This window comes from Protopterus annectens, chromosome 6.part1, assembly GCF_019279795.1.
Source record: "Protopterus annectens isolate FY-2018-M chromosome 6.part1, PAN1.0, whole genome shotgun sequence".
Classification (NCBI taxonomy): Eukaryota; Metazoa; Chordata; order Ceratodontiformes; family Protopteridae; genus Protopterus; species Protopterus annectens.
In genome coordinates, this window is record NC_056738.1 from 399602186 (window position 1) to 399619238 (window position 17053).

Genomic DNA, 17053 nt, shown 5'->3' on the forward strand with positions numbered 1-17053 from the left:
GTGAGGGTCGGAACTTTGAATGTTGGCAGTATGACTGGTATAGGGAGAGAGCTAGCTGATATGATGGACCGAAGGAAGGTTGGCATATTGTGTGTGCAAGAGACCAGATGGAAGGGGAGCAAGGCTAGGTGTATCGGAGGCGGGTTCAAATTTTTTATCATGGTGTGGATGAGAGGAGAAATGGCGTAGGCATTATTCTGAAGGAACAGTATACTAAGAGAGTGTTTTGGATGTGAAAATGTTTATGAAGCTGGAAATTGATGGTGTAATGATGAATGTTGTTAGTGCATATGCTCCACAAGTTGGGTGCGTGATGGATGAGAAAGAAAACTTTTGAAGTGAGTTGGATGAAGTGGTGATGACTGTACCCAAGGGTGAGATACTGGTGATTGGAGCAGATTTCAATGGGCATGTTGGTGAAGGGAACAGAGGGGATGAGGAAGTGATGGGTAGGTATGGTGTTAAGCAAAGGAATGCAGAAGGTCAGATGGCAGTGGATTTTGCGAAAAGGATGGACATGGCTGTGATGAATATGTATTTTAACAAGAGGGAGGAGCATATGGTGACATACAAGAGTGAAGGAAGATGCACACAGGTGGATTATATCTTATGTAGAAGGGCCAGTCTGAAGGAGATTAGAGACTGTAAAGTAGTGGCAGGGGAAAGTGTAGTTGGGCAGCATAGGATCGTAGTTTGTAGGATGACATTGGTGATCAAGAAGAGGAAGATGAGTGTGAGGGCAGCACCAAGGATCAAGTGGTGGAAATTAAAACGGGTAATTGTGAGGTGATGTTCAGGGAAGAGTTAAGACAAGCACTGGGTGGCAGTGAAGAGTTACCGAATAGCTGGGTAACTACATAAGAGCTAGTAAGAGAGATTGCTAAAAACGTGCTTGGTGTGACATCTGGAAAGAGGAAGGAGGACAAAGAGACCTGGTGGTGGAATGAAGAAGTACAGGAGAGTATACAGAGAAAGAGGTTGGCGAAGAAGTGGGATTGTCAGAGAGATGAAGAAAGTAGACAAGAGTATAAGGAGATGAGGTGCATGGCAAAGAGAGAGGTGGCGAAGGCCAAGGATAAGGCGTATGAAGAGTTGTATAAAAGGTTGGACACTAAGGAGGGAGAAAAGGACCTGTACCAACTGGCTAGACAGAGGGACCGAGCTAGTAAAGATGTGCAGCAGGTAAGGGTGATAAAGGATAATGAGGGAAATGTACTCAGAAGCGAGGAGAGTGTGTTGGGCAGATGGAAAAAAAAAAAAAAAGAGTACTTGAGGGGCTGATAAATGAAGAGAATGAGAGGGAGAGAAGGTTGGATGATGTGCAGATAGTAAATCATGAAGTGCAGTGGATTAGCAAGGAGGAAGTAAGGATAGTTATGAAGAGGATGAAGAACGGAAAGGCTGTTGGTCCAGATGACATACTTGTGGAAGCATGGAGGTGTTTAGGTAAAATGGCAGTGGAGTTTTTAACTAAATTGTTTAATGAAACCTTGGAAAGTGAGAGGATGCCTGAGGAATGGAGAAAAAGTGTTTTGGTACCGATTTTGTGCAGAGCTGTAGTAACTACAGAGGGATTAAATTGATCAGTCACAGCATGAAGTTATGGGAAAGAGTAGTGGAAGCTAAGCTAAGAAGGGAGGTGATGATTAGTGATCAGCAGTATGGTTTCATGCCAGGAAAGAGCACTACAGATGCGATGTTTACTCTGAGAGTGTTGATGGAGAACTACAGAGAAGGTCAGAAGGAGTTGCATTGTGTCTTTGTGGATTTAGAGAAAGTATATGACGGTGTCTAGAGAGGAGTTGTGGTATTGTATGAGGAAGTCGGGAGTGCCAAAGAAGTATATAAGAGTGGTACAGGATATGTACGAGGGTAGTGTGACAGCGGTGAGGTCTGCGGTGGGAGTGACGGATGTGTTTAAGGTGGAGGTGGGATTACATCAAGGATCAGCTCTGAGCCCTTTCTTATTTGCAGTGGTGATGGACAGGTTGACAGATGAGATCAGACAGGAGTCCCCGTGGACTATGATGTTTGCAGATGACATTGTGATCTGTAGTGAGAGTAGGGAACAGGTGGAGACGACCCTGGAGAGGTGGAGATATGCTCTAGAGAGAAGAGGAATGAAGGTCAGCAGGACTAAGACAGAATCTATGTGTGTGAATGAAAGGTAGGATAGAGGAATGGTGAGGATGCAAGGAGTAGAGGTGGCGAAGGTGGATGAGTTTAAATACTTGGGATCAACAGTGAGTAATGGTGAGTGTGGAAGAGAGGTGAAGAAGAGAGTACAGACAGGATGGAGTGGGTGGAGAAGAGTGTCAGGAGTGATTTGAGATGGACTAGTACCAGTAAGAGTGAAAGGGAAGGTCTACAAGAGGGTAGTGAGACCAGCTATGTTATATAGGTTGTAGACAGTGCATTAACAAAAAAGCAGGAGTCAAAGCTTGACATGGCAGAGTTGAAGATGTTAAGATTTGCACTGCATGTGATGAGGATGGACAGGATTAGGAATAAGTATATTAGAGGGTCAGCCCAGGTTGGAAGGTTTGGAGACAAAGCCAGAGAGGTAAGATTACATTGGTTTGCACATGTGCTGAGGAGGGATGCAGAGTATATTGGGAAGAAATATGCTAAGGATGAAGCTGCCAGGTAACAGGAAAAGAGGAAGGCCTAAAATAAGGTTTATGGATGGGGTGAGAGAGGACATGCAGGTGGTTGGTGTGACAGAGGACAGGAAGAAATGGAAACAGTTGATCTGCTGTGGCGTCCCCTAACGGGAGCAGCCGAAAGAAGAAGAATGTTCAATTTACCATGTTTTGAGTGTTGATGTAATGGAACTAAGGGTTCTAATATAAACATCAGGCATGCTGATTTAGAAGAATACATTATCATTCTTCAGTTTTCAATACATGCTTTATCCATTTCAGGTTTGGGAAACCACAGGCCGCATCAGGAAGCAATGGACAAGGCACAAAGCAATCCAGACAGGAATCCTCAAACACACACACAAACGCACACAAACTTCACTTACTCTCAGCCAAAACACTCAATCATCTTTAGAATGTAGAAAGAAACCAGAAACCCTAGCAATACACTGAAATTCATGTCACCAGTCCTTGAACTTTTAGTCAGAAATATCAAGAGAACGTTTATTGTTTCTGAAATGAGAAAACATTCTAATTGATTAAAAACAGTAACACAAGCGAAATACACATTCCATCTGTAAAAGCACAGCATGAATACTTAATATTTTCATAAAATCAGAGCTTTCCAGACAAAATTTTAAAATAAGCCAAATAAACACTGCAGAAGCGTGTACAAAACATCTCTGACAAAAGTCAGTATTCTTACGGTGGAATACTGCAAAAAGTCTTAAGATAGATCAGAAAAAAATACCTCAAATTTTCAATGAAACATATTTAGAAGAGGAAGGAGTCCCCAAATGGGGTCTTATCTCTTAGGCAAAAAGCATTTGACTGACTGCTGTTCCTACAGCCAGAGAGAAGCTTCTCCTTGAGGTGGCAGTCAAATACTGAAGATTTACCTCTTCACTCTGGTTGCTAATGTACTTCCCCTCTGGTTGATTATGTACTTCCCCTCTGGTTGATTATGTACTTCCCCTCTGGTTGATTATGTACTTCCCCTCTGGTTGATTATGTACTTCCCCTCTGGTTGATTATGTACTTCCCTCCAAAAAGGGTGCAGCCTATAAGTAACCAGAAAGAGTAGGGGGGGTTTGAGCTGTGGCAAACTGGCCAGATGACACTACCCATACTGCAGCAATGAGAATGAAAAACATCTAATGTTCTAACATGAACCTGAGAAATGCTGACTTAGAGAAATATAATACCATCCATCAATTTTCAAAACCAGCTTTATCCATTTCAGGGTTGGGGAACAAGAGACCACATCAAGAAGCGGTGAGCAACTGGGCACAAAGCAATCCTGGACAGGAACACACACACACACACACACACACACAATTCACTTACTCACAGCCAAGTCACTTATTTTCTTATCTTCAACATGTAGGAAGACACCACTTCAAGTAGGAAAATCCACATAGATAAACAAAGGACATGCAAATTCTACACAGAAGGCACCCAAGCTGGAATCTCAATCACAGAAACAAGAATTATACAGCAGTTATGTTAATCACTGCACTGTTGTGCTGTTCTGAAAATTTCCTTAACTTACATACTACTACTAAGGATATATGCAGAAGACGAAAGCAAAATACTCATCAAATTGTAAAGCAAAATACTCATCAAATTGTTGGATCCATAGATACATTTGTTGGGCATTACAGAAACACCAGAATCACAGGTTCATTTAGCAAACTGGGGCTAGATGTCTACACAGAGGGTTAGGACTGCCAAAATGACAACCTAGTCTCCTACTTCAGAGTGAGGGAGTGGGTTTACCTTGTTCCTCAAGCATCGTCTAGTGTAGAACAGCAAGCTAACCCTGGAAAAAGAATGCTAGAGGGTTAGGATGCTACATCCAGAGAAATTACGCATGCAGATGCATGCAAGGCTAATACTGGGTACTGCATACTCATGCACACAGTTTCAGCATGAGTGACTTACAGCAATAGGAAAGTTTCAACTGCCCAAGAAGTCAAACAACACTCTTCTGCTTGACAACCGTCACCCCCTCCACTGCAGGACAAGTGGTGCAGAGAAAGAAACGTCCACTAAGCACCCTGGGTGGTTAGATGGGTCATGTGGAACTGAAAACAAAAATCAAGAAAGAACCTAAGAACCTTTAAAAAACGGAACGAAGACTAAGAAATCCACAGGACAGTCAGCAAGCAATGTTAATAGATAAGCAACAGTGATGTGTGTGAGTGCACATGCACACGTGTGATCATGAGAAGGAGATAATGAAAACTGCACTCTTGTGGCTAGAACTGGCAGTATGCATATGCATGATTCAGGAGCACTAGCCAAACATGGATGAATAACCATTCCACAAACATACTCCTAAATGGGTTGCGTTGTAAGTCATTGTTCTGTGAGACAGTTTATATAGAGAAACCAATTCTATGCAAAAAGACCTCCCTCCACTGCTCACCTACAGTCTAAACCTTGTTCATTGCTTATTTCTGTAGATGATACAGGATTCTGGCATGGGTGCAAGATTGCCCACTTGCTCCAAAACAGAATGGAGCTTAATTAGTGCCCACATATCCAAGAATCTGCTGGAGGGAAGAGGAGAAAGCAAGCTACTATCCTGCTATCCTCTCTCGGGAAGTACCCTACTACTGATGACACTGCTTGCCACACATCTAGTGAGCTATGCAGTAAAGGCGGAAAATCTTCACATGCCTAGACCACCATCTAGCTTCCTCACTCTGTTTTCCACTGACCCACATGCAATGTTCTTCTCCCTTTCAGGAAAAACACCACCCCACAGGAATAGGTTCATAGGTTAATAGGATGACACTAGGCTATTGGCCCAGAGGCCCTTATAGGCCTAGCCAAGAATTTTGCCCATGTTCCCTCAAAGTCAGCACCTGTTTCCCCTGTCCAGCAGGGACACAGGTGGGATTCCAGGGATGTATTTTCTGTTTCCCATCCAGTCATCCAGGCTCCTTTTAAAGATGGCTAGAGAGGTACTCCTCTTGACATGGACAGGGAGTCTATTCCACAGATGGCTAGAGAGGTACTCCTCTTGACATGGACAGGGAGTCTATTCCACAGATGGAGGAGTCTTGGGACACAAATCTATCCCAACAAGTTTTATTAATGTCACAGACCAGGTTAAGGCCTTGTGCGGGTTGCTCCAGTGGAGTTTGTGTTGTGGACATGCAGCAACTCCATCAAGGTTGGGTCTGAGATGGCCTTGTATGCCAGACACAGGTCACCTCTGAGCAGTCTGTATGAGACTGAGTAGAGAGAGAGGGCTTTTAGCCTATTTGTATAGGACAGGTCTTTGAGAGCCTGGATTTTCCTGGTCAGGAACCTCTGTGGTCTCTCCAACTGCTGCATGTGCCTGGCAAGGCACATGCCGAAGTGGGCATTGTACTTGGTAATGGGTCTGATAAGGAGTACAGGGATGTTATGACCTCTTTGTTCCTGGATGAATTACTGTTATTTATGAGGTGGGCCGTGTAGAAAGCCTTCCGTACAATGGAAGCAACATGGTGGTACGTTGTTATTAATGTGATAATTAGTGGAGATGCCATTTTCCCCAAGGGGGATAATGATGCATTTCTTGACATTCAGTTTGAGGCCATGCTTCTGGCTTCAGTCATTAGTTTGGGTAATGCGTGGAAGATACATAGAGGAAAAAAATGGAAGGGATGGGTCAATTTGGGGCTCTCAGTTATTGAACTGAGGTCAGGGTGAACAGGAGCAGTGAATATTCATTGAACCCAGTGCAACTGCTTTGGCAGGGGAATGCTTGTCCATTTTGACTGTCTCTGCCCTCCAAGTATACACCTCACGGATTTATAGTTCCACCAAGTAAGTGCCACAGTTTCTAGAAGAAAGGATGAATGAAATCCTCCCTCTCATCACTTTCAATTGTGCAAGCTGCATGGAGTTTGTATTGTTCAAGTACTGCTGTGCATGTGTCAATATGTGCATGCACCCAGGATAATGTACTTGTGTTAAAACTCTCAGTGTAGTAAAAGGCTTCTCAAACTGCTCCCTGGCCTTATACGTGGGCCTTTGCTCAATAATATAATGTACGCATATAGACCAAGTTAGACCTAGCATACTGTCTGCAAGCCCAGCCCATTTGTGCAAGTTATTTTAGAAAATAACAGCTGTGAAATTCAGAATGAAGGGAAATCAAATGTACTATGCCAAAATGGCACAATAATCAACATGAATATTTGTCCTGACAGGCATAACCTAAATGGCAGAACAGAATTTGTATTACAAAATAACAGCCATTCAAATGTAATCTTCTTAGTCCATTTATACTTATTATACAAGAATTTCAAAGTAAATTTTCCCCCTCCCCTGATCCCCTACCTCCAATGGACCTACATGATGGCTCCCCTGTCTGTACCCATTTGGGCTATTTGTTCCATCTAGGATGAGAGATATCCCTATCTCATGACCCAATGACTCCTGCACCAGGAGCCCAATCACCTCATTCATTCCTCCTCTGGTGACAATAAGGAGGTAGGGTGTTGGCTATCATTCAAGTCCAGCACAGCAACCAATCTACTCATTCCCAAATAGCAAGCTCCCTTCAGCTTCACATATCACTGTTCACTCAGGAAGTAGGCAAACTACCACACAGTACACTGCTGTGCAGCATGTGCTCAGCAGACTCATTTTCACAGGTGTAACATCTTATGCTCCTCACTAAGTCTCATGTAATAAGCCAGAGCCCCTTGCAGTCCCGGGAATGGGTGAGCCAAAAACAGTACCCATGCCACTAATCAAACATGGGTCATCTGTGTTGCAATCAAAGCTTCAGACCCCTATGTCATGGGACCAAGCTAAGGCCATTGTTTTTACAACAAAATAATTTGTTGGCAGAAGACACAAATAGTCCAGATACTAAACACACTAGGTGGAAGTCGGCTAACAATAGTGACGAAAAACAAGTTAATTTACAACTGGTTATTTACTGTATTACACTTTCATATGTGCTGTAGATTAAATAACATCTGTAATCTTGCAGAAGTCTTGTACAAAGACTTTTTGAATATGTTTTGCAAAAGTGTATGGTCTATTTCCAATTGATCTTTGCCACAAACACATTCATGGAATCATTCACATCCACACAAGTTTGCTAACAATTCCTTTTCTATCAGAGCATTTCTATTGTATGCATCTGTAAATACTATTAACCCACAGGCAAGCATACTATTTTTGTAGATTTGCAACTCCTGTACTATTCTACCTGACATCTACTTGCCACCTATTTTTTACACTATACAGTAATTTAAAACTGTTGCTTCTGTAGTTAACTCTTTCAGCATTTCTAAACCCTTTTCTTGTTCACAGCTTCATTCTCAAACTACATTTTGCATGAACTGCTTTCTTAGAGGCCTAGTTATCCCAGGCAGTTATTGTTTTTTTTTTTTAGCATTTGCATTTGCAAATTTTACCTAACTTTTACTTTAACAGGCTTCAGTCTCTCTGAATTTAGAATACAACATATGTATTTTAAACTTTTTCCTTTTGTTTAACAGGTACACTTAAATGTTCTTCTTGTGCTACATTCCAAGCTTTCAGTTGTCTGTTTTGGTTAAGTTGTTTTTTGTTTTTTTTTGCATTTGAAAATCATGCCAAACTGAAGATTCTTGCTGTCTCAAAGAAATTTCAGCAAGTGGTGATACAGCGATGAAAACTATTTTCAGCAAACCTCAAAGTAAGTTTTTCCCCCAGGGTGGCAAACCCCTCTGTGCCACTCCATTTGGATGCCTCCATACCCCACAATCTTAGATATACCAACTCTGCTGTCACACAAAAGTAGAGAAAAATGCAAAGTCCTTTAATTCTGAAAGTGGTTTTCAGGACTGGTATCAGCACTCATGAAAACAGTTGTCATACAGCTATTGGGCTCCCCTGGGTCAAAATGGCCTGTGATATTTCAATCTCAGCAGCAGATTTTTATCAAATACAGCTATGATACTTAGTTATGAGGCTGTAGTTTTAAGATGTATGGTTTATGTTTATCTGCCAATATGCCTTATAATAAATACTCCAATGACTGTATACACAAGTAATAATCCATGACAGCAGGTGAATTATGGAGAGATTTATCAGAAAATGTTAAGGTTAAAATTTACTCTGGAGGGAGCATATCCTATAGGAACCATAAGAAGGAGCTTACACAGGAGGTAGCTGTCCCATGTGCAAACTTTGTAAAGGGTGTTAGACTGACAGCTTGTAAACAGTCAAAATGTTCTTTTCTTTTAATGAATTATTAAGCTTCTACATAATAACTTACTGCTACCTTAAAAACAATATGATAATTTACAAGCTGTCAATTGTGATCACTTAGAGACAACTGTGGGGCACAAAATGTATATGCTCAATAACTGCCTTGCTAAAGCTCGGACTCATACCATTACCCACCCAGTGTACCATGCAGTTTGTGTTATCTTTTCAGAATACAACATGCTGTGAAAAAAGGGGGTGGCAGCTTTTTTACTCTTTTTCCCTTTAAGGACAAATTCATGCATGTTTAGATTAAAAATGCATGTTGCAGAAGTGGGAAGGATAGGTAAATGCCAACAGGAAACTGCATTTCAGATGAAGAACATCATTTCTTGTCAGATAAGCCAACTGTAGCCAGTAGTGGCTTTTGCTTAAAGACAGAAAAAAAGAGGAAAGTAACTTAAGTAATATGCTAATAACAGCTATTTAACAAAAAAAAAAAAAAAACAGAGACTGATTTGCTTATAATGGGAGCAATCTGTTTTTTTTTTTTAACAGTATGGAATTAACATTCTAGTAAGAGTTATAACAAAATAATATTCCACTGGAACATCAGTTAACCAATAAAAATACCTGATTTTAGCAATAATCCACAACTGGATGTATCCTGGGTTGAATCCATGTTTGGTATGATTTGATCAAGAGGAAGGAGCCCAAGTTATCAAATTAGTAAACTAGTCATGAGTAAACCAGCATTACCCGCATTCAGCTGTCAATTATTTTATTATACAGTACCATATTAAAAATAAATACTTCACTTACATTTTAATAATAGTACTGCATGTATGAATTTGATTAGAAAGTCCTTTTCTGGTATCATCCATGACCGGGGGTGGCTTTCTGGTATACTGCAAACACTGGACATGTATGTGCTGATGCCTGCACAGTACACTAGATTAAATGCACATTATGCCACATTTTTAAAAGGGATTTAGGATGCGAGGATGCTAGCACATTTCTGATATTCTGGCAAAAAAAGGGAAATCAACATTTTGGAACTTGACCTCTTTATTTTTATTATGTTTGTCTCTATGGACGGTAGGTTGTGTCTTCTACCCTTCTAATAGATTTAACTTTTCAGTTTTATGCATCAGAAAACATGGCGACTGCAACTATTTGCTTTTAACAGCTGCAACAGCCAGAACTTGTTCAAATTGATGATATGGGATTTACAACAGGTATGCTGATTATTCTCTCCAGCCAACAAGCATATTTGAATAAGTATGAGTTTTCACTGCATAATCTTTACATAAGATGCACATTTTTAATGATAAAGTTTTAATTGCATAGTTAATCTTACATAAACCATGGTATAATCTGGCTGGTTGGCAAGGAGCACTAACCAATCAGATTTCTAGTTGCCTGTGCATCAAGTCAATTCCACCAAATAGGAGAAAATGAAGATCCCTTCTCCCTCAACAACTTCAAAATCCCTGAAATGTCACCATCTTGTGAATTCATTTAGCAAAGGAAAACCATCAACACAGAAATACTCCAAAAAACAAACAAAAGAAACTGTAAATTTATTTAAAAAAAACACCAAACACCAGAAGCACGCTCATCCCACCTGAAATACATTATGAAATCTAAATAAAAAAGGTAATTTTACTAAAGAAACAAAAACAGAAGTCAAGAATTGTAACATAAAACAAACATACCTTTCAGTAATAAAAGCACTAAAAACTCAAATTCAAGTACATTACCTGATCCAGAATGTAAAAGGCACCCAAAAGCTAAAAACAAGTACTTGCTGATGAAAGTGAAAGCATAAACCCCCACAAAAAAGGAAATGAACCAGTAAAGAAAGTGAATACAGACCAACAGTTGGCAAAGCAACAAAAAACAGAAAGTTAACGACCAAGAACTCTAAGGTTCATAGGGTGGTACTAGGCTATCGGCCCTAGGGCCTATACAATCCTAGCCATAACAATTTCCTGGCTATTTCTTCCCACAGTATTTACTTCCCTGGACCCCTGTCTAGCAGGGCGAGTGACGTGATCCCCGGGGTGAATTTCCTATCTCCCATCCAAATCATCAAGGTTCCTTTTGAAGAGGGCCAAAGAAGCGCTCTGCTGGACATGTATGGGCAGTCTATTCCAGAGTCTGGGGAGTCTGAGTCAGGAACCTATCCCTCCAGCATGTTTTGTTCACTGTGATGACAAGGTTTAGATCCCTGGAGCGTGAGGGATTGCGATTTCTTTAAGTGTAGCATGTCCAACAGCTCAGGGTTTGACATGGCCTTGTATGTTAAGAAAAGATCGCCTCTTAACAGACGATATGCGACAGAGTATAGGTGAGTTTTTTTACATGGTCAGCATAGGGCATCTGCTTTAGGCCTGTGATTCTTTTAGTGAAGTATTTCTGCGGCCTTTCCAGTTGTTGCAGAGGTCTTGAGAGATACATACCAAACAGGGCAGTGTATTCTATAATAGGTCTAATGAGGGATGAGTACAGTGGGACAATGACCTCCTTTTTTCTGGATGAAAAGCCCTTAGTGATGAGGTGTGCCACATAGAAGTTTGTGTCTTTCGGCTTTTCCCGGTTAGGGGTCGCCACAGCGGACTCCGGTCCGCTAATGATTGGTAGTGGATTTTTACGTACTGGGTTACCACCCCAGACGCACAACCATCAACGAAGGCACGCCCCATTCACGTATGCCTCCACACAGAAGACGCTCTAGCTGACAATCGAACAGAACAACGTCTTGCTATGAGGCGACAACGCTACCACAGCACCACCACCGTGTGCCACATAGAAGGATTTCCTGATTGTTGTGGCAATGTGGTTGTCAAAGGTGAGACCACCGTCCACCTGTGTCCCTAAGTCTCCTATCACACTTTCGGTGTTTAGTGTACTGCTACCTATGTGGTAATTCACGGGTACATGTTTTTTCTCAAAGGAATAACTACACATTTCTTGGCATTAAGTGTGCTGCCTATTAAGTTACTGACACCACATCTTAAAAAATATTATTTCCAACCATACCGGATTTGTTTTCCTACAATAAAGACAGAAGTACAGCAGATAGGTTGACTGTCGGTATCTTTTCTTTAACTGTTTAATCTGGACAATTTTTCTAAAGGAACAGTCTCTTGTGGTAGAAATGTGGTTTGTCCTACAAAAAATAATTACAAGGGAATAACAATAAATGGAAAGATTGTAAATAACAATGAAATTTGCTTGCCATACCAAAGGGGTGGTTAATGCTATGTGTTATTATTGCAATGAACATCAGGTATGTTGTTGTATCTTTCGGCTTTTCCCAGTTAGGGGTCACCACAGCAGAGCTCCGGTCTGCTAATGATTGGCAGCAGATTTTTACGTGCCGAGCTGCCAGCTCTGACGCACAATCTTGGTACGTCCATTCATGCATGTCTCCACACAGAGAAGATGCTCTAGCTGAGATTCGAACAGGACAACGTCTTACTGTGAACATCAGGTATAAAGTAATTTTAGACTAAGGAAAAAAGAGCCTTCCAGTGACATTAGAATGACTATCCTGACTAATACTATGACTAATACTATAGCTGTGCAATGTCTGTGTACTGTGCAAGTTGCTCTACACTTCCATGGAAGATTCATTAAAGGTCAATACTCAGTCCAAACTTGTTGAAAGGGGGTGATCTGGAAACTATGTTACTTGGAAGAGCTCATCTTAAACTTTAATATGATTAATTCCAAATGCGGTGGATAATGATTTAAATTGGGGTGTACTACAATTAATATTTGTGTAGTAATTGTTCCATGGACTCAGCTACAGTGCGAGAAGCCACGGTGCCAGGAGTTATTTGACTAAAGTTAACTTACTACATCAGTAGTCATTTTTTGTGTGTTGTTTTAAAAAATCCAGGTAGGCACAGCCATGCTGTACTCGAGTATCACAGAGAAAAAGTGACTAGCCTGTTGTGCATGTGTGTATGCGTGTGTGTGTGGCAGGAAAATCACCCCCCCCAAAAAAAAAAATAACTGCATATCCAGTTTGGAAAAATTCACACAGCCTTGTGTCCATTTCTGTCCATTTCTTATTACAATATCAGAAGTGGGAATGTTGCATGACGCCTACCTCACAAATTCAATCCTTTACACATTGGATCTTTCTGCCCAGACTTCCAGCAATCCAAGTAAGTTCAACAAATAAAATAATAAAAGGGCTAGTAAAACACTAACCCATAGTACCAAACCTCACATTTTCTCAAAGACGACCTTTAAATTCGCATCTCAAAGGAGAAAATGGAAGTACCAATGTCACAGTTCTGCAATCTGCAACTAATGGAAGAAAGTCACAAAAAATATCAAAACTTATAAAAGCATCACTAAAAAAGTTGTTGTTTTCTGCCTTTTGGCTTTTTCCCGGTAAGGGGTCGCCACAGTGGAACTCCAGTCCGCTAATGATGGCAGTAGATTTTTATGAAATGCCGAAGTGCCAGCTCGACACCCAACCTTAAACGAAGGCACGCCCATTTACGCACGCATGTCTTTCAAAGCTCCCCAACCACGGGGAGGACATGCAGACTCAACATAGAAGGCACTCCCAACCAAGCCGAGAATCGAACGGGAGAACCTCTTGCTGTGAGGTAATGCTACCGCTGTACCACCGTGGCAAAAGCATCACTAAAAAAGTAAAACATCAAAATAAATATACTCATCCAAAGCAAACAGTTTGTATTACTGAACTACTCGTTGTCTGAAAGTTACAACTTCTTCTTTCGGGTGTTCCCGTTAGGGGTTGTCACAGTGGATCATCTGTTTCTATTTCTTCCTGTCCTCTGCACCTTTCTCTGTCACACCAACCACCTGCATATTCTCTCTCACCACATCCATAAACCTTATCTTAGGCTTTCCTCTTTTCCTGTTACCTGGCAGCTCCATCCTTAGCATCCTTTTCCCAATATACCCAGCATCCCTCCTCAGAACATGTCCAAGCCAACGCAATCTTGCCCCTCTGGCTTTGTCTCCAAACCATCCAACCTGAGCTGCCCCTCTAATATACTGATTCCAAATGCTGTCCATCCACGTCACACCCAATGCAAATCTTAACATCTTTAACTCTGTCAACTCTAGCTCTGACTCCTGCCTTTTTGTCAAAGCCACAGTCTCCAACCCATATAACGTAGCTGGTCTCACTACCCTCTTGTAGGCTTTCCTTTTCACTCTTACTGGTACCGGTCTGTCACAAATCACTCCTGACACTTTTCTCCACCCACTCCACCCTGCCTGTACTCTCTTCTTCACCTCCCTTCCCTTCTCACCATTCCTCTAAACTGTTGATCCAAGTATCACACCATTTCATCCCCCTTCGACAACTCTACTCTCTGCATCCTTCACACATATATACTCTGCCTTAGTCCTGCTGACTTTCATTCCTTTCCTCTCTACAGCATATCTCCACCTAGGGTTACCACCTGTCCCACTTTGTGAGGGACAGTCCCTCTTTGGGCAGTTGCGTCCTGCAAAAAAAATTGTAAAAATGGCAATGTCCTGAGATTTTTAGGACAATATTATTTCTTATATTTTATGTAATAGCTGCATAAAACAGTTATGCTGTATCGGAAACACCTAAAGGTTATAAGAAACAGAATAAGCAACTAAAATGCTACAAGAACAAACTTTTATTTAGGCAAAAAAGTGACATTCCGTTCTTTGTACTGGCCATGGGTATGTTTCACCCTGCAAAATCTGACATTTGCACCAAAAATGTCCCACTTTGGGCATTTGAAAAGGTGGCAAACCTATCTCCACCTCTCCAGGGTATCCTTAATCTGTTCCCTACTCTCCCTACAGATCACATTGTCATCGGCAAACATCATAGTCCACAGAGACTCCTGTCTGATCCTGTCTGTCAACCTTTCCTTCACAATTACAGCTACACCCAGTAGAATGACAACGATCCAAGCGTGTGTAAAATGTTTTACCGATACACTCTTGGGGGCGGCGTGTAATTGTTGCCTTTTTTGCCAGCTATATACAGTTTTATTATTTCGTTAACTGCTCTGGAGTATTACAATTGTTGACATTCACGCTCCTAACTTACTGTCACAAAATGGCATTTCAGAACCCAGATAGTAAATGTCGTGCAGTGTTTCTGTATTAAGTTAGGTGTTGTGGTAATAGTTGTTCTTTATATATATATATATATATATATATACATATACACACACACACACACATATACATATATATATATATATATATATATATATATATATATATATATATATATATATATATATATACATAGTATAAAACGCCCAATAAATGCCTATCTTCAACAATTATTTCCTAGAAGTCTGAAATCTTCCAACCGACACATGCGCGGAGTTAAAAGTAGAGAACTGGGATACTTACAACTCTGCCAAGTCAAAAGTCAGCGAAGTTAACCAGCTTTAACACGCTTATTCCTCTGATTATGGAGAAAACGAAACACTTACCTTAATGGGCATCGTGGGGCAGTATGGTATAAATCAGGCTCAATAATGTTAAAGTACCGACTCAATGCCCGCTTGGAAGTAGAGCAACAGATTTTGTTTACGGAGGCGTTGCAATGAAAGCATTCCCCACCCACTGTGAGGTATCCAGCTGCCTCGCCCCTTATTATTAGGCCTGCTCGTTGCCGAGATACAGTAAATGAGAACCCTACAATCCTAGGGACCGACTGGGTGTGTACTTAATCTGTAAATTACTATTACGATGGAAGTGACTGGTAAATTGAATTCGAGCAGTCTTGTTTTAACATAATAATTTAATCGAGATGCAAATAGCCGTTTCAAAACGAACTACCCGTTTTTCATGTGATTCTTTTCATTAAGACTACTGGACATCAGACAATTTGGAGTGTGCACTTAAAGAATATGACGCTATGCTCAAAATATGTAAATGCACCATATGCAGTGATACGTGCACGACCCAATTAAATTCGACTGTGTGCCTCTCAACTGTACCATAGTGTGCAGAATTACTCCGATTTTTGCCCCGTTTTCGGTTGTTTCTTGTAATTTTTTTAGTTTTATAGTAAGTATTGGAAGATTGCAGTAACTCTCAACCTCTTAGCTCAAAAAATCTGGACCAAGCCTGACAGACAAAAATAGGGACAGATTTTAAATATTGCTCATATAAACTTAAAAAGTTGCTAGAATAACAGGATTTGTCTTAGCATGCATTTTCCTGAAGGATATGAAGTCTAAAACACACATGTATGTCATTATTTAGTGACTTCAATCCTTAAATCATCCCAGTTATTTGTCAGAAAATCACAGATTTTATGAGGAACAGATCAAAAATATGAGGAAAAAATCTGGACATTCTGCGAAAACCAGTACAGTTGAGAGGTGTGCGGCGGGCAGTCACTAAATAATGATAGATATTCAAGATTCTAACTTCATTGCTTTTGGATGGAAATAAATGCATATGCTTACCAAATAACCACAGACTTGTAACTGTGAGAAATGGTTCAGCCAAGCATTCATTAAGCTAATTAAAAGCAATCACTAAATGGGCGTGCCTTCGTTGAAGGTTGGGAGTCGAGCTGGCACCTCGGCACCCATCAAAAAATCTACTGCCAATCATTAGTGGACCGGAGTTCCGCTGTGGCGACCCCTAACCGGGAAAAGCCGAAAGAAGAACAACTAATTCGATGTGAAATGCATGTCCAATCAGTGGAATTCATCCTCCATCCATCCTCAACCCCTTTTCCTGTTTTTGCACATGGGGTCGGGTGTCACTTCAACAGTGACAATCACCTCCAGCCCAGGTTCACACCGCCGGGTGGCTAGCCCTGCCACTGTTAAATCAGTACAGTTATCAATGTATTAATAACAGCAATAACCATCAGGAGGAGCCTAATGCCTTCTACTTCTCTACAGTCTCTGGATGGCCTCCAAGTCATTTTCTGTGTAATATTAGGCCAAACTAGCAGAACTACCAGGTATTGCTGTATAATCTGTTGAGATAAACATGACATTTCCCCTTTCAGTCACAACAAAGGACAAAATAGGATATAATTTCCCATAGCTGGCCTTAGGCATAGGCTAACTAGGGAAGCGCCTAAGGTGCTGCTCTAGCAGGGGTGCTTATTCCAGTATTTATTTGCTATTTTTTGTAGTAAAGAAATGGTTTCTTTAAAATATGTTGAATGAATACAGGAAAAG

General features: G+C 41.0%; 1 protein-coding gene across 1 annotated transcript in view; it reads right to left on the minus strand.

Moving 5' to 3' along the window:
- PRDX5 (peroxiredoxin 5) overlaps positions 1-15479 on the minus strand; it is a 255911-nt gene extending 240432 nt beyond the window's left edge. The window contains exon 1 of the mRNA XM_044075811.1: positions 15338-15479. Within this exon, the coding sequence (XP_043931746.1) occupies positions 15338-15349 (12 nt within the window). The 5' untranslated portion in view covers positions 15350-15479. The remainder of the gene's footprint in view (positions 1-15337) is intronic.
- Between the last annotated feature and the right edge of the window lie 1574 nt (positions 15480-17053).